This window comes from Lissotriton vulgaris, chromosome 1_1 (genome assembly GCF_964263255.1).
Source record: "Lissotriton vulgaris chromosome 1_1, aLisVul1.2, whole genome shotgun sequence".
NCBI classification, from domain to species: Eukaryota; Metazoa; Chordata; class Amphibia; order Caudata; family Salamandridae; genus Lissotriton; species Lissotriton vulgaris.
Genome location: NC_141685.1, coordinates 628008840 through 628029562, shown reverse-complemented (window position 1 = coordinate 628029562; position 20723 = coordinate 628008840). Strand labels below are relative to the sequence as shown.

The 20723-nt window shown below is 46.1% G+C and overlaps 1 protein-coding gene across 1 annotated transcript in view; it reads left to right on the top strand.

The window, feature by feature from the left end:
- Positions 1–608: 608 nt before the first annotated feature.
- The window catches only part of ADGRL4 (adhesion G protein-coupled receptor L4), a 658778-nt gene continuing 638663 nt past the window's right edge, over positions 609–20723 (top strand). Inside the window, exons 1-2 of the mRNA XM_086954235.1 lie at positions 609–953; positions 5304–5438. Coding sequence (XP_086810361.1) covers positions 932–953; positions 5304–5438 — 157 coding nt within the window. The 5' untranslated portion in view covers positions 609–931. The remainder of the gene's footprint in view (positions 954–5303; positions 5439–20723) is intronic.

Genomic DNA, 20723 nt, shown 5'->3' with positions numbered 1-20723 from the left:
GTGCTAAAAAATAACCTAATGCGCTCAATATCACAATAACTGCTTTAGATGTTGGTGTGAGTGTATTCTTCAAAGACAGAGCGAAAAGCCAAAAAAGCTGTTCTCATAACTTAAAAAAACCACAATAATGACTTCACCATAACAACATAACAAATATACTCTATTCAACCAATGGAATATGTTCACTCCCTTTCACAAACACTGGTACAAGGGTGGCACAATAGCTCTGACGGACTAAAAGGAAACTGACATCACCAGCGAGTCTGTAGGGAAATATAAATATGTTATGTAATTGCAGGAAGAGAAAAGGTGCAAACAAACACGCTACATGTAAATTAGATGCGTTGCTGAAATGTACAAAATACGAATTGGCCCACATTGTGGCCAAAAAAAGGAAGGCATATTATACACAAAAGGTGTATTGTACATTTTTTTATTTGCCTAGATGTTGATAGCGTCTAAGAAAAGTTTTTTTATAAATACAGACACAATAATGGACTGTGAGTAAGTCACAGCACACTATGTCAGGAAAAGCAAGGACAAGGAGTGACCAGGAAACCGTCATGATTGATGGTATCCTGTGCAGCTAGTCCTGAAAACAAGTTTTTAGTCACAGTCAGAGTCTCAAAGTTATCGGTGTTTGTCTGGAGAATATGTGATGGCCAAACTGTGAGCAAACTTACGTTGTTCCACAATAAATGAGACAAACGTCAAGTGTACATTTTTTTGTACAACACACCGAGAACATACCGTTTTGCAGCCAGGCATTTTGTTCGATTTGATGAAAGGGTAGGAAATGGAAGCCATGGGCTCACACAGAGACAGGAAAATCTCCGAAGGAAACGCACTGTAGTGCGTCACTGGGAAAAGAAGCGCGGCTCGAGCTCGGACATCAGCAGCGCGGGGACAGGCAATAGATGAAAACCTTCAAATGAAACTTTTAATTCTGTTAGGTAAGTTATCGTGTGTTTTTTTCCTCAGTTTAAAGATCATATCATGAATAATGCATGTGTGGATTGTGTGTAACAGTTAGTTAAATTAGAATGGAGGATGCCTTTACATTAAAACTGCTGCAAACTTGTGTGAACAAAGCATTTGTGACTAAACACATGTCTGTGTTTGCATTGCATGTAATTGCAGTGGATAACAAAAAAATTTGCCCTCTGTATCCTTCATCTCATTTGTCAGCTTCCTCAAATATAATCCAATATTAATTGTGTGCAATTCACAGTATCTGCTTTCATCTAACATGTTTTCGCCGTGTTATTCAGAACAAGCAATTTGTATGTACTGTACCCGTACTTTGGCATGTTAAGGTGCAGTAGAGCAACACAGAGATAGTGAAAGAATGTTGGCTGCGGTCACATTTCGCAAAACTGCATTATATAAATAAGTGCTTGTTTTCCAAATAAATGTATTTGTATGTAGTGCTTGATATATACGTTATATGTAGATATGATACATCTGTTTCTGAGTGATCGAAGCTTCATAGATTATTGAATTTGGTCAAGGTTTAGAAATGGCAGACTGTTACAGCATGTACATAGATCCGAATGCAACAGATGCTTCACATACACACTTGCACTTTGATCCTTTACTAGGGGGTGGGGGGTCGAGAATGTTCTGAGGAAGGAGGGTGCAATCCCAAAACTATCCCCACCTTTGTGTGGACCGGCTCCCCGCATCAAGGGCTTGGTACTACTAAGCAATCGTGTGGGTATCATTTGTGTGTAACCCTGCCATAATGACTATGGGGCAGATTTATGTTAACTGGCGCATCCCGAGGGATGCGCCAGTTAACATGCGCCACAGTGCGCCACAGCTACGCCACCCATGGTGCGCTTTATATTGTAGAAGACATGCCCAGCCGGACAGAGGTCTTCAAGTTTTATATTTCAATAAACGTTTTGCGAAACAATAATACACCTTCAACAATTCACTTTCGTGGGGCACAAGCCTGTACCAACCCACGACAGTACATAGACACAGACAACATACACAGAAGGGCTTACAAGGCAAGGTCAAAAAAGTCTCTGTAAAGTTTCAAAATTAAACAGAGAGATTCCAGTGGGTACCATTACATACTTTCGTGTAATAAATCATTGTACTGGTATATGGTACACAAGGTCGACGACGTTTCGGACCCCCTTACTAAATGCTGGGGTCCATCATCAGGACAGAACAGTAGTTGCCTTATTAAAATTTGAGCCTCTTTAGCCAAAGGGCATAAGGTTAAAGAGCTCACAGGCGAGCTAGAGTTAAACACGATGGGCCAGGACCGGTAATGAAGGTAGTCATCGGTATTACTTGGTGAATCGGGAATTCCAAAGATAGTGTGTCAAGGTCCGGGGGCGGCGCGGGCAATTTACCGCAATTCCGCTTGCACCTTGCGGTCCGGAAGAAAGTGGAGGCGCCGAATCGCGCTTGGGTCCTGGATCCAGGGGGTGGCCGGGTTAGTCGGCTGCACCGGGTTTCCTGTGCCCCACGAAAGTGAATTGTTGAAGGTGTATTATTGTTTCGCAAAACGTTTATTGAAATATAAAACTTGAAGACCTCTGTCCGGCTGGGCATGTCTTCTACAATATAGAACTGACTGGGTCTATATTTATGTTGGTTATTATTGTGTCTCCTTGCTAGGGACCACTGTTGTGTTTGTACGATAAGCTCCCCGAGGTCCCTCGCTGATACTCATTGGGGTCCCCTTGTTGTTTTAAATAGACCCATGGTGCGCCGCATTTATGATGCGGCGCACCATGGGGCAAAAACGGCACAGATGCGTCACGCATCTGTGCCGTAAAAGTGACGCCATGCTGGAGTTGCGTCGCAAGCACGACGCAGCTCCAGCAATGCTCTGGGGGGGCCTATTCTTTCAATGCTGCCTCAAGCCTTACGCCTGCTTCAAGCAGGCGCAGGGTTTTGACGCAGCATTGCCCTGAAAGTGACTGAGTGAAATCTCATAGATTTCACTCAGCCACTTTCAGGAGGCGTTCCTGCGCAGGAACGCCCCCCCCCTGCGCAGGAACGCCTCCTCATGGCGCAGTGCTGTACAACGTGACGCATCTCCTAGATGCGTCACGTTGTAAATAGGGCGCAGGGATGCACCACGTTTCCGCGCCGTTGCGTCACGCAACGGCGGCGTAAACGTGGCGCAAGCCCTTCATAAATCTGCCCCTATGTGTGTATATGTGTACTCCCCATTTTCCTTCGAAAGAGGACGAAATACTTCATGTGCCAGTTGTGGGGTTGCAGTGTTGTGACTCTCAAATACCCTCTTCAGGGCACCCTCGGGTGATTCGATCGAAGTGTCAACGCTGTGAGGTCGCTCAGTGCATTCTTCTGTAATGTTGCACGCACACCAGCAGTTTTCTCATTTCTATAGGGCGATGCATCTAGACATGTGTTTCGAGCCCATTCCTCATGCAGAAGTGAGAACTGCTACATTATTGGAAGTGCCCACTGCAGTGGTTGCAACACCGGCGATATGTAATCTCAAAGCGTCACTTCTGAAAGGCAAGCAGCAGCACGTGCAGCGCAAGCAATGGCCACACTTTTCTGTGAGGTTGTCTCTGGTACACAAAAGGATAGCAATTGTCTCAGTTACACATATATACTTTAAATATAGAAGATAGGGCTAGAACTCAGGTAGCCTGGCTCCAATACTGACAATTTAGCCTTCAGACCACAGCATCGACCTTTGAACAGGTTTGGTTTTCACTCCCAAAAAAATTGCCCAGTCTTCCTAAGTCTGTTATGGCAGATGGAGGCCAATCATGTAGTTTACTCGCATTTCAAAACGACCAGTGGCCAAGTAAAATAGAAGCAACATGATTGGAAGAAACACACATATTTGCTGTAAAACCATGAAACTTGTAAGAAGGTTTTCGATGCTGACTAGGCGGGTGAGCATGTGCTAAAATATTTGAAATATGAATTAGCCATACTGCAAATTAACTATATTGTGAGTAAATTGAACTCCATCTACCATGATGGACTGCAAAAGACTTTCTGCAAAATTTGAGAGTGTTTTCCATTCCACACCTTTGAAACATCCTTGGCCTCATTAGATAATACATCTCATTAGATAATGCATTCCTTTAAAATACAATTTCTTATATATTATCATTGTAGCTTGGTAGGGACATATGATCTGTTTGTTATGAAGCATATAGGGGCAGATTTATGAAGGGCTTGCGCCACGTTTACGCCGCCGTTGCGTGACGCAACGGCGCGGAAACGTGGTGCATCCCTGCGCCCTATTTACAACGTGACGCATCTAGGAGATGCGTCACGTTGTACAGCACTGCGCCATGAGGAGGCGTTCCTGCGCAGGGGGGGTGTTCCTGCGCAGGAACGCCTCCTGAAAGTGGCCTCAGTCACTTTCAGGGCAATGCTGCGTCAAAACCCTGCGCCTGCTTGAAGCAGGCGTAAGGCTTGAGGCAGCATTGAAAGAATAGGCCCCCACAGAGCATTGCTGGAGCTGCGTCGTGCTTGCGACGCAACTCCAGCATGGCGTCACTTTTACGGCACAGATGCGTGACGCATCTGTGCCGTTTTTGCCCCATGGTGCGCCGCCTCATAAATGCGGCGCACCATGGGTGGCGTAGCTGTGGCGCACTGTGGCGCATGTTAACTGGCGCATCCCTCGGGATGCGCCAGTTAACATAAATCTGCCCCAATGTTTACAAAACCTGCGGGAGTTCCTAAGGCATTCACCTGTTTTCTCATAATGGTTGAGAGATCTGTGTGTGACTGCATACACGCTCCTCTCGGTTGTTTAGGGCATTAGTGGGAAATGACGCATGCAATGTGACCTTTTCCTTTTCACGCGGTCCAGATGACCTATGTTATACTGAGGGAGAAGGGACAGGGTGTTTAGAAAAGGGATTGTTTGTGCTATCGAATAAACATTTTACGAAAGATGTTATAAACGAGTTAACTTTAAAATAATTATTTACCAGTAGCGTCAGTTTTACAAACTGGAACATAAATGTAAAAAACATGAAACCTTAGTAAAACTGAAAATGCATATCTTAAATATCTTCTAATTAGGGGTTACCAAATGATAGCCAAATGTATTATGCAATCCGTAACTAAATCCTCGCTTTTACATTTGCAGTGTGCTGTTCTGCGCACAGCTGTAATCAAGCATGCATGTATCAATTAGTTTGCCCATTTTGCAACATTTATTTTTAAATAAATGTTGCAGTTTGAGCATGGTATACTTTTTTAAAGTATTTTTTTGACACAATTTATTCTCAACATTTTCTTTTTTTAATCTGGATTATTTGTAATTTTTCTTTCAGTGTGCATGTCCACTCTGCTGGACCGCATCAAAATGGATACGACATGTCCTACGTGCCATATGTATGCGCAATGTCGCGGCTCGTCTTGTCATTGCAACGCAGGGTATACCGGAAACGGAATTAGTTCATGTGAAGGTAAATTAATATACTTTACTCCCATAGTACTTTGATTTAGAAAAAAGGTACAGGAAGGAAGTTCATTTACAGAACAGAAGTGTCATGTTGATGCCAACGTAGATGAAGTCGTTTTTCACCAAAGGTCTCTTACGTGGGGTGTCACTGATTTGATCTAAAGCATGATTGATTTTCTTAAATATTCAATTTCGTCGGACCTCTTTAAATCTTATGGCAGGCAAAAGGGGCGATGAGAGGAGTTTATTTACACAGCCCGCAACACAGTTCACTGATTAGGAACTGTAGTAGTCAACATTTCTGCAATCCTCCTAACAAACTGTTAGGTTAACAAAATGGCATCCCTGCTGATGACGTTGTGATTGACGTGGGCTTTGATAGCAACAGCTAACGTGATCACCAAGAGGTTTACTGGTCTTTTGTTGAGAAGGATGCTAATTATTCTTCTAAGTATCTTCAAAGAAGGTTACAGATCACTGACCAAAGGCATTTGGCGAAACACAGCCTAAACCTATGGCCTCGATCACTAGGTATTGCACAATTCAACTACATCTTTGTTAGAATTCGTACTTGTTGGACTTGGCCCTTTTCGCAGGGTCATCCCAGAACCTTTTGCCTTCTTCCTGTATTTTTTCTGAGCTTTTTTTGTTGGTTTTATGACTCTGGCCACTTTGCCACTGCTGATCAGTGCTCAAGTTCATGTGCTCTCCCTTGTAAACATGGTAAGGTTGGTCTACACCTGTTTGGCATATGGAATTTACCTGTATGTCCCTTGTACAGTGGTATCCCATATACCCAGAGCCTGTAAATTAAATGCCACTAGTGAGCTTGTAGCACTGCTTGCGCCACCCACCAAAGTAGACTTTAAAACCTGTCTCAGGCCTCTGCTGCCACAGGGCCTGCACATGTAGTTTACTGCTGCAGTGAAGTGGCATGTAAAGTGGTGCCACATTTGAAGCTCCCCTTTTACTAAATATGTCACCTCTAAAGTAGGCCCTAGCTAGCACTATGGACAGGGAGCTGTGAAGGTAAATGGTAGCGCATGTGCCTTAACTGTGTGGCCTGTCCTGTTAGTGACACACAGCCTATTTGGTTTCTCACTGCTGTGAGGCTGCCCTTTCATAGGTTTGCATTGGGGATTTCCTGATGTGTGCTTCAGTGGCAATTTCTGATATGGGAGGGGTGGCGTGGCCATGTTTGCTATGTTTGGAATAGTAGTGATAAATCCTTCTCATTAGTGAAAGCTGATTTGTCATTATTATTTTAGAATTGCCACTTTTAGAATTTGGCACTTCTGGGTGCTTATGTCTTTGTGCCCAGCCTGTATGTGTACTCACTGTCTGGTTTTGACAAGCAGGAGAGAGGGGATGTGCATTCTCTCTAGACAATCACAAGGGGGGGTTGAGGTGTGTCCTGCCTTTCCTGGGTAACTCAGCCCTAGGCTGGATAGACCTTGGATGCATTTAGAGTATTAGGAGGAGGATTCCTTGCACCTGAATAAGCCTGGTCTGCATTTAGAGTGGTGGGTGGAGTTTCACCTGCATCTGAATAGGGCTGTGCCTGTCTTCTACAATGCTGTCTCCGCTCCCCTGTGGTGTGTCTAGAGCCAGGGCCTGGGATGTGAATGGGGTGTTGTGCACTTCTATGCAGTGTTTAAAGTGCCCCCCAGAACAAAGACTTTCTGACTATAAGTACAGGGGCTGTGACAACATATATAGAGACACTGCGTGGACTTGTCACTGGATGCTGCTGGTTCTAAATACTACCCATAGGATTGTTGTGCTGTCAGGGAACCACCTTCTTGTGCTGGCCTGCTGAAAGGACTGCCTCGTTGCCTGCAATGATCCTGTGTGCTATCCTGAGCCTGCTTCCTGTGTGGTGCCCCAAGTGATCTTCTAGGTCTTGGCTACCTGCCCACTGGGATTTGAAACAGCACGTGGTGAGCACTGTGCTCCTCACCTGGTTTATCCTGCAGCACGTTTGGAGTGCCCCTGGAACCCCAGCGGTGTGGGAAGCACCTTTGTTGGCCCCAGGAAGCGTGTGGCGAGCTCAGTGATTTTCCCCTTCGTTTTGGGGAAAGCGTTTGAGGAGCAGTTTTTTTTTGCATCCCAACAGTGCGTGCAGCACTGCATTCTCTGAATGGTCCTGGAGGGAAAGGAGAGTTGAGGAGAAGGAGCACTCTCTCTCTGCCTGCTGCTACCTGCCATCAGGTAGACAGGGAGGTTGTCTGGCAACGAGCAAGGAAATCCCAAGTGCGGCCGCTTGTCAAATGACTGACGCCCCAGGAATGCCAGGCAGTGCCCAGTAGCCAGCTGGAGCCTGCGGTGTGTAAGGACGTAAGACTCAGCCCCGCCAAGCAGAACACTGCACCTCGCACCGAAAGCAGCGAGAACGCTCTCTCGCAACCCTGGACCTGCACTGTGGTGCCACTAAGACCGGATCCATGCTGAGACCCGCAGAGGTCAGCACTGTCTATACTGTTGCTGGATCTCTTCCCTGCCTCCTGTTGATAGTGGTTAGCGGTACGTGGGAGGAATTGTCCCTACATTAGGCCCGAGTGGCTTGAGTGTAGTTTTTCTTTCAGTAAACACACAACATCGGTGTCAGCAGCAGCGCCGCATGATTGCTGGCAGCTGCCTCACAGACACATACCTTAGAAGCCCTTGGTCTTAGTAGGGGCATTGCGGGGTACGTGGCCCTAAAATAGCAAATTGCAGCTTTCCCTGTAGTATAGGGGTAGATGGCACAGTAGACTACAGGACAAGGGCAGGAACACCGTATTCCCTAATAGGAGTAGCGCAGGTGCTGCTTTTCTTGTTTTAGCTCCTGATAATGAGGATGTGCTGGTAATTCTTAGAAGTCATACCTTACCCAGCTGCTACAGTTTGTGCCTTGATGTGATGATGTATGTTGGTTTACATCACCTCAGGAAGTTGCATTCATGGGTACAGTAATGGTGTTATGCCTAATGTTGGCATGATGTTTTATGATGTTTGCATCCTATAAGCATTGATTCAGTGCACTACATGTGTTATGACAATTGCCCTATGGCAAAGTGATTTATGATCTATGTAACAACCTGACAAATGCTTAGTGGCACTGTAATTTATGTGATTGTGGTCTAATGTGTTTTATGAATAATACAAAGGATATTTTTATACAACCTTTTTGTGGTGTGCCTAGTATGTCAGCGGTGTGTGTCTGTTTGCACATTGCTTCTTGGATAAGCCTGACTGCTGTGCCAAGACACAAAGGGGGTGAGGAGGGGTTATCTTAGATGTGTAACTACCTTACCCTGACTAGAGTGGAGGGTTATGCCTGGCTTAGGTGTATCCCCTATTCAACTAGAAAGCCCATTTCGAACAGTACTTCATTAAGCTACTCCTTTAGCCACGATCACTTATTTGGGGCCACATTTAGGAGCATATGAAGTAGGACTATGAGTTCATTAGATCACATATTCACAAATATCGTGGTAAATGGAATCTGAAATATCCAACTCTCTAGTAGAAGTCTTGTAAAGAGGAAATAGCCCTTTCTATTTGAACTAATTGTATATGAAGTATAGTATTTAATTAGTAGTTTTGGAGTACTACTTCACAACTCACAAATGTCTTTGTAAATTAACCCTTTTGTGCTTATTTTACTATTTGTAAAGGAAACACAATGCAAGTACTCACAAATCACCCTTGTACTGGTAACTTGGCTATTCATCGACAAATGCGCTGAACGTGCAGGCAAAATCATGTGCAAGAAGCATTTCTTGACCCTTTCCTTGAGAAGAATAGCAAATATAAAGCAATTGTCAAGAGGGACTTATTGAATAACATTGCTATGCATTTAAGTGAAATTTAAATTAATTTAAATGTAACAGCATTTGTGTGCTAAACCAGGGTCTTTTCATTTTTAGCAACCTTCATAAGAAGCAGTACTACAATCCAGGTAATTGGGACAGCTGTGATACACACTTATACATAGCATTTTAGGTAGATGAAACTACAAATTATGTATTAGAGAACATGCAAATACTTAAGCCTTAATGCTTGAGGGTTTTATAAGTGTGAGACATTGGGTTGCCGGTGACTGAGAAATGAACCCTGGTCATGCTGCAAGCACAGTCCTTGTCAGGTTGAGGCATAGGCCACCCCTAAATTAACCTGCACTCAACCCTATGGTAGATTGCACAGAGCAGTCCGGCTTAACGTAAAGGTTATGTTCAAGTTGCAGAGAGGTGGACTAAGGCAATGCCCCTTTTTACACCTCTCTGCAACACAACTCTGTTGTGCTTACTGAAGGTACCTGGTGGGCTAGTTTTCAAGGGGACTGAATACCCCAACTTAAAACGCACCACGGAGAGTGTTTGCACACTTGTCACATCAGGCCCCGCCCCCTGCCTTCACCACTGTGCAAACGCGCCCCGTGGTACGTTTTAAGTTGGAGGATTAAGCCCACTTTAATCCTGAGGGTACCCGGGGTCCAACTAACCAGGTATCTCCAGTAAGTGCCAGAGAGCTGCATTGCAGAGAAGTGTAAACATTGGCGTGGCCTTGGACCACCTCTCTGCAATGCAGCCCTGTGGCGCTTACTGGAGGTACCTGGGGGGCTAGTTGGCCCGCAGGGACCCTCAAGATTAAATGGGAATTAATCCCCCAACTTAAAATGTGCCACAGGTGCGTTTGCACAATGGTACAAGAAGAGGGTGTGGCCTGATGTGACAAGTGTGCAAATTCGCCCTGTGGCACGTTTTAAATTGGGGGATTAAGTCCCCTTGAATCCTGAGGGTTACAGATGTCCTTCTACCCTATCACAAATGTATTATAGTCAACTGCACTCTAAATACGCCGTACTAGATAAACATCCACCATATTTTAACAAAACACTGTGTCCGCCATACTCTAAATAAATCACTAACCATCATTAACACGTTCCACAATAGAGGAACCCATATTCTTTCAGATTGATGGTTTTGGTCTATGTCAGAAGTTTACTCTATCTAAATATATTTCTATGCCGCATTTGTAGTAAATTGCAATGGCAGGTGGTACCGTTCCACTACTATTGGGTGCACAGTAAAATGTTTACCAGCATTGGTGTTGGGGAAATTCCACGAAGCTTTGGATAAAATACGATTCTCTTGGGAAGTTCATTCTTCTGAATACATATTTGATATTTTTTCATACCACTTGGAAAAACGACTATGTCTACCGTGGGTTGTTTTCCTAAGGTTCGTATCTTCTTCTTCAGCCAAACAAAGAGATTGGCCTGGTTTATTTTGTCCTGTGCTATCAAAGATTACAGTGCTTCATGGAGGATTTCATTTTTTGATTTGAGCAGGTTTTCTCTGATGTTCCTACTGTACTCTTTATCCTTATCGAAAGTATGGATCTTGACATACAGACACAGTGTAGATCAAGGTGAGGTTAGTGTATCAAATAGTACTGATCTTGTCTGGTTATGTTCATTTCTATGATTTTGCTAGTAACACTGCCAAAGGCAAGGCAGTTGGCAACACATTGATAGCAATGATTTTTCCAAAAATGAAATGCCAATTGCAGGCTTTAGGGCACCAAAACTACACCCTTAATTGGCTAACCATTCAAAAGCTCTCCAACGCTGAAATGAGTTATTACGAGTAAAAGATCTATACATGATGTTGAATTCTCTATGTCCAATGGAGTCAATAATTATTTTTTAGTCTTTTTATTTCCATTTTCAAAGAACAATCATTTGTTAATAGTGTGTATAAATACATGCTAATGAGGTAAAATACATTCAGCATTTTAATATTCTGAGGTTGCCAGCAGATAGAATCATCCGATCTGTTAGATAAAGGAGATTTATGGGATTATGCTGTGTCTTAAGCTAGGTGCCTTTTTAACAAGTGCAACTATCAGGCCATGGAGAGGGATAGAAATTAGCGATGCGCTGCATAAAAGGCCATGATGGGGACCTGCGGTTGGCACAGAAGGGGAATGTCGCAGGCCAGACAGAGGCAGAGTGGAACCCTTGATATTGCAGGTATTGAGCAGTGCAGTGAGGGCTAACTGGAAATGTTGGTGATGTCTTCCCATCCCACTATTGGAACATAAATGGGAGGAGTGCAGTAACATAGCATCCCACTCCATGAAGATTGAGGGTTTCCTGAGGCCTCTCACCTCCTCTCTTCACAGTGTGTGCTTCCTGACTCAGTCCAGCAGACCGAAGAGCTTTATCATGTAGTCGCTAATAGAGGAAAGTTTGCCTGTCATTTCAAGGTGACGGTAGACTTGGCTAACAATAGGACAAGATGAGCAAACCTTGCTGCTACTTCATTTTACTTGGTACACTTATATAGCCTAAGAGCAAATGCTTTCCAAGTTTTATGGCAGTGTCATTGTGTGGTAGCAGCACGGATGGACTGCAATAAAGTGTTACAGTGGGAAAAGACCATAACAAGTGCCATAAGTCAACCTGGGGGACCTTCAATGTGGTTAATTTTGCCTTGGGTGACATAGGCCTTGTGTAAAACTGAATACTGGATCTTTTTAACTTTGGCGTTTCAGAAAATACTTTGGGGCTATTCCAGGACCGTATTCCATTATGAATCACAGAGAGCCCATATGATATCATGTCCCCCAGGCTGCCCAAAGGTCACTCAAAGATACATGGGTGTGCTCCTACAGGGCTTTGGATGGCCAAGTAATAAGGTGATGGCCAGGTGCTTTTGCACTACTATGTGTGCCGAGGACTCTTCACTTGTGATATTCCAATGAGTGTGGCAGAGCTGGATTATTCCTTTGTAGATGATGAATTGCCCTTTGCGAATGTCAAGTATTTCTATATGTTGTTCAAAAGTGAGATGGTGTCCATCTAGGAAGGGAAAACCTAAAGAGCATATGCCTATTTCCTGCCAATGACATAATAGCACTGGTAATTGATAAATGGTAAATAGCCTTGATTCTTGGAAAGACACAAAAGTGGTACGGTGGCAGCATAGGGAACAATGTATTTAGTTAACTGGGTACTACAGTTGATGCATTTAAAACTAATGAACATTAGTCTCAATAATATGTCTCCTAGTTTGACCTTGCACAGCAGGACCTCCATTAGAGCACATGTTGCCAAGATGGCATGTTGTTAAGTGGTTTGCCAGAAAGTCATTGAGCTACTTATTGGAGTTGTGCTGCAATGTAATATTGTTTGAAGGATAGGGAACCAAGTCGTTCACATTCCACTGGTAGTTGGAGCTTAGCAATCGCCATCCTATCTGCCCTCTAAATCAGGTCCGCCAACATGACATCTTGGTCCTGAAAACATTTCCTAGAAGAGAAAACAGAAGCATTGGCGAAGTAGTATAGTAGATGGGAAAACATATTCATTTTGGACAAGCCTTTCTGTCCTGTGGTGGCTAGCGGGAGTACTGTACAAAAACTAATCTGGTAATGCAGTGCATTCATTGTTCGTTACTCACTCATACATATCCCGCTCTGAGTGGTATATCCTGACCCAGATATAGCAGAACATAGTTCCGTCCTAGGGGAGAGGTCCTCCTCCAAGGTTAATGAGCATTGCAGATGGTGCTCACCTGAAGAAGAAGGTGCACAATTTAGTCCTACTGAAATGTAGGCCGACTACTCTACCAAATTCATGCAAGGGGGTACTTATGGTGTTATGCAGAGTGCATGCATTCTTAAGATAGATCTGCATGTCACTGGCATATAGGGAAACTGCATGTGTACCATTGTCTAGTGTGACAGCCATATATATAGTTGCCCCTTTGCAAGGGGGAAAAGCAGAGGGGACAATGGGCAACCCTGTCTTGTGCCTCTTCAAATTACAAACAGTGCCAATATCAGTCTGCTCACCTGGACCTGGTACATGAGGGGCCTTGTGGAGCAGTCGCATCAACGGGAGCAGCCACTCCCAGCTCTCAGTATGGCCAAAACTTTAAAGATATAGACCCAGCTCAGCGTGTCAAATCACCTTCTCCAAATCCAGCACCAGCCAAGCAGAGTTAGGAAATAGACAGGAACCTCTGTCCTTGAGATGTGGAAGCCTACAAATATTAAATGAAGTGTTGCGTCCATGGGTGAAACCATTCTGATCAGCAAGCATAAGATCAGGAGGCACTGCAGATATTTATCAGGTAGGATTTTTTTCAATATTTTGTAGTCCACTCCGAGGATTGGTAAGGGTCTAAAGGATGACAGGACGGATGGGTCTCAGTCAGGCTTGGGTATGGAGACCCGAATAAACTCTTGGAGAGAGGGAGAGAAGATGCCTGATTTGAAGGTAGATTTTCTATAGTGCCACTGTTAGACCTAGAATCTTTGGCGTGGTTTCCCCTGTCATTTTGCCTCTGAATCTTGTATTTTTGACTCTGTGCTGGATTTCATTTTTGCTGGTTTTGTGGGTACCACAGCCAAAGGTGGGCAGGGTTCCCAGCAGAAGAGTGGGGACAAGGGTAAACAAAAAGAGTTTTCTCAAGGGCTCAATAGTTCCCAGGGAAAGGAATGTCCTCCCCCTGGCAAACTCAAGCCATGGCCCCCAAGGGCCAGAAGGGCTAACAGAGGTCCCCCTATCTTCTATCACTGCAATGAAGTGGGACATGTTATCAATAAGTACCCTAAGAAATCTCCAGCAACCACTGGTGCTCCAGCCCCAGGGTTAGCAAGTGTAGCTTTGGGAGGTGATTTGATTTCCAGTGGGGAGGAGGGATTAGAAGTCATGACCATGGTCCAGGATACCTCTCTGCCCCTTAACACTAAGAAATACGGAAAGAAGGTGACCATCAATAGGAGGGAGGTGGAGGCCCTGAGAGACAAAGGAGCCAGCGTGACATCTGTGAGGTGTTAGTGGGTGTCTGAAGAGCAGGTCATTCCCAATGTACTCCACCCAGTAGTGGCAGCTGACAGCTCAGTGCGCCTCTGCAAAGTGGCACATGTTCTCTTTGAGTGGAGGGTGGTCTCTGGTCTCTTGGAAGTTGTTGTAAGTAAAGCGGTGCCTGTAGACTGTCTGCTAGGTAATGACCTTGGTAGTTCCCCATGGAAGGATGTGGAACACCAGACTCTGGAGATGTTGGGTTTGCCTGCATGGATCTGCGTGACCACGCAGGCTATGGCAGCCAGTAAGGGTGATTCAGCAGAACTGGAGCCTGAAACAGTGACCCAGGAACCTGCCAGGAGAGGAGGAGGCAAGGGGCACAGGAAACCTGTCCCAGCTGTTCCCCCAGCCCAGGAAGGAGCAGAACCTGAGGGGGATGCCCTGGAGCCTACCGGGGAACAGGTGGCCGAACTGGGGGACCTACATGAGCTGACCCATTGGCAGCAAAAAGGTAGCCCCTCCAGGGGCAAATTCTGCAAGGCGCAGTAGGAGAGCCATTCCCTCCTTGGTGTGCGGCAACAGGCTACAGACCTGGCAGCAGGTGGAGAGTCCAAGGATCATCTCATTTACTAGGAAGATGAGGTGTTTTATAGTGAGCCTAAGTTCGCTGAGCACAGTGCAGCCCGTGTGCTGGTGGTACCGGGGCGCTTCAGGAACTTCCTAATGGGTCTGGCTCATGACGTGCCTTTCGCAGGACATCTGGGGAAAGACAAGACCTTCCAAAGGCTTGTCACCCACTTCTTCTGGCCCCAGATGAAGAAGCACGTCGGGATATTTTGTAGATCTTGCCAGACATGTAAGGCCAGTGGCAAGAACGGAGGGAAGTGAAAGGCACCCCTCCAACTCTTTCCTGTGGTGAGCACCACTTTTGAGCAGGTGGGCATCAACATTGTGGGGCCCCTGGACCCCAAGACAGCCTTAGGCAACAGAATCATCCATGCCACCCGGTACCCGGAAGCTGTCCCTCTCAGAACAATCACAGCCCCTGTGGTGGGCTGTACATTGATGGGGATATTTTCCCGTGTGGGGTTCCCCAGAGAGTTGGTCTACGACCAGGGTACAAACTTCATCTCTAGGTGCATGAAGTCCCTGTGGGAGGACTGTAGGGTAACTTATAAGTTCACCACTCCTTACCACTCTCAAGGAAATGGGTTGGTTGAAAGGTTTGACCACACCCTGAAAGGTATGATTATGGGCCTAGCGGAGCACATGAGATGGAAGTGGGACGTCTTTCACCATGTCTGTTGTTTGCCTACAGGTAGGTGCCTCAGAAGTCCTCACTGTTCAGTCCCTTTGAACTTGTGTATGGCCAGCCTGTTAGAGGACCCCTCACACTGGTGAAGGAAAGGTGGGAGAAATCCTGTGGGGAAATTCCCCAGGATGTGTTCAGCTATTGGCTGGCCTTCCGCAACCAGATACAACGCTTCAGGAAGCTCGCTCAGGAGAACCTAGAAGCTATCCAGCAAGAAATGAAAAGGTGGAACGACCAGAATACTTTCTCTGGTCGAATTTCAACCTGGACAGAAAGTGTGGGTGATGGCGCCAGTGGAGCCTTGTGCGCTCCAAGACAAGTGGACTGGGGCGTATGAGCTGGTGGAGCGCAAGAGCAAAGTAAGCTATCTGGTTAACTTGAAGACTCCCAGGCAGCCCCTGAGAGCCTTGCATGTGAACCGCCTCAAACCCCACTTTGAGAGGTCTGAAGTGACAATGCTCCTGGCTACAGATGCTGGAATGGAAGAGGAAAGTGACCCTCTTCCTGACCTCCTGGCAGCCAAGGAGCAAGACGGGTCAGTGGATGGTGTGGTCCTCTCGCCCACCCTGACCCCGAACAGCAGAGGGTCAGTTTGCCTCCCTGTTCTCCTTGACCCCAGGTTTCACCAATTGGTACAACCATGATGTGGACACTGGAGATAGTCTGCCTGTGAAACTGAAATTTTACAGGGTAGCTGACAAGGTCAGGGCCAGCATCAAGGAAGAGGTTTCCAAGAAGATGGCGCTAGGGGTGATTGAGCCTTTCAGCAGCCCCAGGGCTAGCCCAGTGGTCTTAGTGTCAAAAGCTGCTGCACCCGGTGCCACTCCAGAACTCCGGTTTGTGTGGACTACCGTGGGCTCAATACGGTCACCAAGACTGACGCACACCCCATCCCCAGAGCTGATGAGCTCATGGATCAGTTGGGAGCTGCCCAGTACCTCAGTACGTTTGATTTAACTTCAGGGTACTGGCAGATTGCCTTAAGTGAGGGGGCCAAGGAGGGGTCTGCGTTCTCAACGCCAGAGGGGCACTTCCAGTTCCGAGTCATGCCCTTTGGGTTGAAGAACGCCCCTGTCACATTCCAGAGACTGGTCAACCAGGTACTGACCAGGCTGGAGGAATTCAGCACTGCATACCTGGATGATATTGCTGTGTTCAGCTCCACGTGGGAGGAACACTTACAACACCTCTGTGAAGTGTTGAAGGCTCTGCAAAGGGCAGGCTTCACTATCAAGGCCTGCAAGTGCCAGATAGAGCAGGGATCTGTGGTGTATTTGTGACAACAGGTGGGGAGCGGCCAGGTAGCGCCCCTACAGGGGAAGATTGATACCATTCTGGCTTGGGAGCCCCCCAAGACACATACAGAGGTGAGAGCCTTTTTAGGTCTCACCAAGTATTACAGATGATTTGTCAAGGGGTATGGCACCATCGTTGCCCCCTTGACAGAGCTGACTTCAAGGAAGGAAGCCCAAGAGAGTGAATTGGACCGAAGCCTGTCTAACTGCTTTTGATGCCCTGAAAACTGCCCTGTGTAGAGCTCCGGTGCTCAAGGCCCCTGATTTCTCCAGTGAATTTGTAGTGCAGGGAGCAGTACTCTCACAGATCAACGACGAGGGCTGGGACCAACCTGTAGCTTTCATTAGTAGGAAGTCACTTCCCAGGGAACAGAGGTGGAGTGCAATTGAAAGGACAGATTTTGCTGTGGTCTGGGCTCTGAAGAAGCTGAGGCCCTACTTGTTTGGAACTCACGTCCGGGGTTCAGACAGACCACAGGCCCCTCAGATGGTTAATGCAGATGAGGGGTGAGACCCAAAACTGCTGAGGTGGTCCATCTCCCTACAGGGAATGGACTTTACGGTGGAACACCGCCCTGGTACAGAACACGTCAACGATGATGGTCTATCCAGATTCTTCTGCCTTAGTGAAGAGAACTCCCAAGAGGATGGGCGATTCTCCCCACTTTCAGCTGGAGGGGACACGTGTTAGACCTGGCATCTTTGGCGTGGTTTCCTCTGTCTTTTTACCTCTGCCTCCTGTATTTTTTACGCTGTGCTAGATTTCGTTTTTGCTGGTTTAGATGCTTTAGGCACTTTGCCACTGATGATCAGTGTCAAAGTGCAAGTGCTCCCTGTGTACATTTTTATTGTAATTGGTTATCCATGATTGGCATGATTGTATCACCAAGAAGTCCCTAGTAAAGTGCACTGAGTGTGCCAGGGCTGGTGATACAAATGCTACTAGTGGGCCTACAGCACTGATTGCGCCACCCACACGAGGAGCCCTAAAATAGTGTCTCAGGCCTGCATCCGCAGTGCCTGTGTGCAGTCTGTGAACTGCCATTTCCTCCTAGTCTGTGTCCCCACTGACCAGACCTAACCCTTCCCTTTCTGTACACATTGGTCACCCCTATGGAAGGCCCAAGGTACCCCCCTGGGCATGGTGCAGTGTATTTGAAAGGTAGAGCATGTACTAGTGCAGGTAATATACTCTGGTAGTGAATTACAGCCATTTTAGTTTTTCATTATTGTAATGCTATCTTGCCCATAGGCTATCATGGGGAATGCTGGCTACAGTGGCTACCTGCATATCTTCCCATTGGAGCAAGATAGGACATAACAGTCTAGTATCCCTGAACTCAGAATTTAATAACACATCTTTTAGGAGATGTGGTTTTTAAATCCTGTAATTGAGAACAGCACTTTTAGAAAGTTGCTGTTCTCTTATCTGACCTTTCTGTGTGCCTTGGCCAGTTTGTGAATTGACTGTCTGGTTTGTGAGTGGCAGGGGCTGGGTGGCTCCCAGAGGCTGAGTGGGCCATCCCGGGGCTGAATAACTCCATCTGCATCTAGAGTGGTGGGAGGGGGTAGCACCTGGGCCTGAATAGGGCTGTGCTTGCTTTCCACACTGCTGGCTCCACCTCCTGCTGGGCGGCTGAGAACCCTGCCCCTCTATCTGAAAGGAAAGGAGAGGCCAGGAAAACAAAGTGCTCAAGGAACACCCAGAACTGGTTCAGACCGGGCTCAGAGCCCTCCTGCACAAAGGGAACAAAGACTTTTAGGGGTATAAGTACAGGCCCCCAGACTACAGAAAATGAGATCATCCTGGAATCAAGAAGGAACCTCTGCCAAGGGGAAAGCTGGAAGACTGAAAAAGGAAGACTGTCCTGCTGTTGCTTTGCTGGACTGACCTGCAGTTGCTTTGCTGCCAAGGAGAGGGGAATGACTTTGCTTTGTGCTGTGTCCCCTTGCTTGAAGGAATCTCCAAGGGCCTGAAGAAGAGATGGATCCCTGTTAAGAAGTCCCAAGAACAAAAGGACTTCTCCCCCAGCTTCCCTAAACTCTGCTGAGAGAGTTCTGTCCTTCCTAGCGTGCTTGGGCCAGTTGTGGTGCCTCTGGAAGTTGTACCTGTGTTGGGAAGCTAAAAACCAAGATTTTAAAGACTTTCTGCAAGTTTTAACGCAGCGCTCGCGGAGCGCATCCCCGTCAGTGCGAGGAAATTCCCACTGCCGCAAAAGCCGAGATTGTTGCTGCGCCTGTTGCCAGAGTCGGTGCATCCTTCGCTTGCGGGACGCACCAGTCCGGTGCGGGTAGATAAATATTGCTGTGAGTATCGTCGCAGAGCCTGTCGTCACTTGGTGAGATCGTCGCACTGCTTGCCTGCGGACCGCATCACATCGCTGCGAGAGTCGTCGCACAGCCATCACATCGAGGGGCCGCAAGAGGAGAAGATCAACGCTGAGCAGCGCATCGTCGCTGCACTGGAGATCATCGCCACCCCGAAGATCGTCGCATCATACCTTTTTGCATGCCGCTTCCACCGAAACCTGTGCACCGGAATCCACGCAAGGTATCACATCCCTCCCTATACAGACCGGAGTCAATGCAACACACCTGCTACGTCCAGCGGGGTTGTAGCATTGCCTCCCCAGGGTCTCAGGATTGACGCATCGCTTGCTTTTCACCGCTAAAGCTTTTACTTGGAACTTTTGTCGCATCTAAAGGTACTGTTTGCTAAAACGTGATGCAACTGTGGATTATTTTAACGCAAACTTAGGAACTCTTTCGAAAGCATATTCTTGAACTGTGTATGTTGGATTTTTGTCGTTTTGGTCTTCTGTAGTTTAGATTAAAATACCTTTATTTTTCTAAACTGTTGTGGAGTCAGTTTGTGATGTTTTCACTGTGTTACTCTGAGTGTTGGTACAAATACTTAGCACATTGCCTTTGAATAGCCTGACTGCTCGTGCCAAGCTACCAAGCGGGGTGAACAGGGGTTATCTAAAAAGGGCATCCTTCTTACCCTGTCTAGAAGCAAGGGTCCCTATTTGGACAGTGGTACCTACCTCTGCCAACTAGACACCCCCAGTTCTAACAGCCACATGCCAGGGGATTGATTAGCCAGTCAGTCAGTCAGTCAGTTAGTCAAAAAAGCTTTCTTTCAGCTTTACAGCCATAAAAGCACAAATTGTTAAAACATTGCACAATGTTGCAAGAGTTACAAGGCAACAGTTATAAACTTATAACAGTTTGAACAAAATGTAGTTGTTGCAAAGTAAAATATTGTTCTACAATAAAGGTTACCAAATGCCAAAACAATTGTTTAAGACATTAATAGAATTTAGAGTCTACAAATAAAAAAATAATTTAAAAACAAGAGGATTTAGGAACTAATGACTATAAATAGAATTCGGGTAATTTCCCCAATTTGGGGAGATATGGTTATTTGGGCCACAGTGTGTCTAGTCGGAGGCCATAGTTACATTACTGGCCAGCGAATTAGCCTTTATGATGCCTCTACGAATGCACCACATTGCAAATAAAAATTTGGAGTTGACAGCTACAATTAGTGGGTGCGTATCATACTTGAGTTGTCTGAAAACCTCGATGTAATTAAGTATCCCCATGTTCCTACAGAGCTGAAGAACCCATTTAGGCCTTGTCTTCTTATAAGAAGGACAAAAAATATAACATGGAGTTCAGTTTCATCTATTATGGAGCACCCAGGACAATCTTGTTTAATGGCTCCTTTCCATTTATTCGTAAATGCACGCAACGGGAGCGCCCGTGTCTAAATTGTAGGAATACCTTCTTGGCCATTAGGGGTTGAATAATATCTAAAACTGACTCTAGCTTATATTGATCTTTAATCTCAAGGAATCTAGAAGTCAAGGAAGA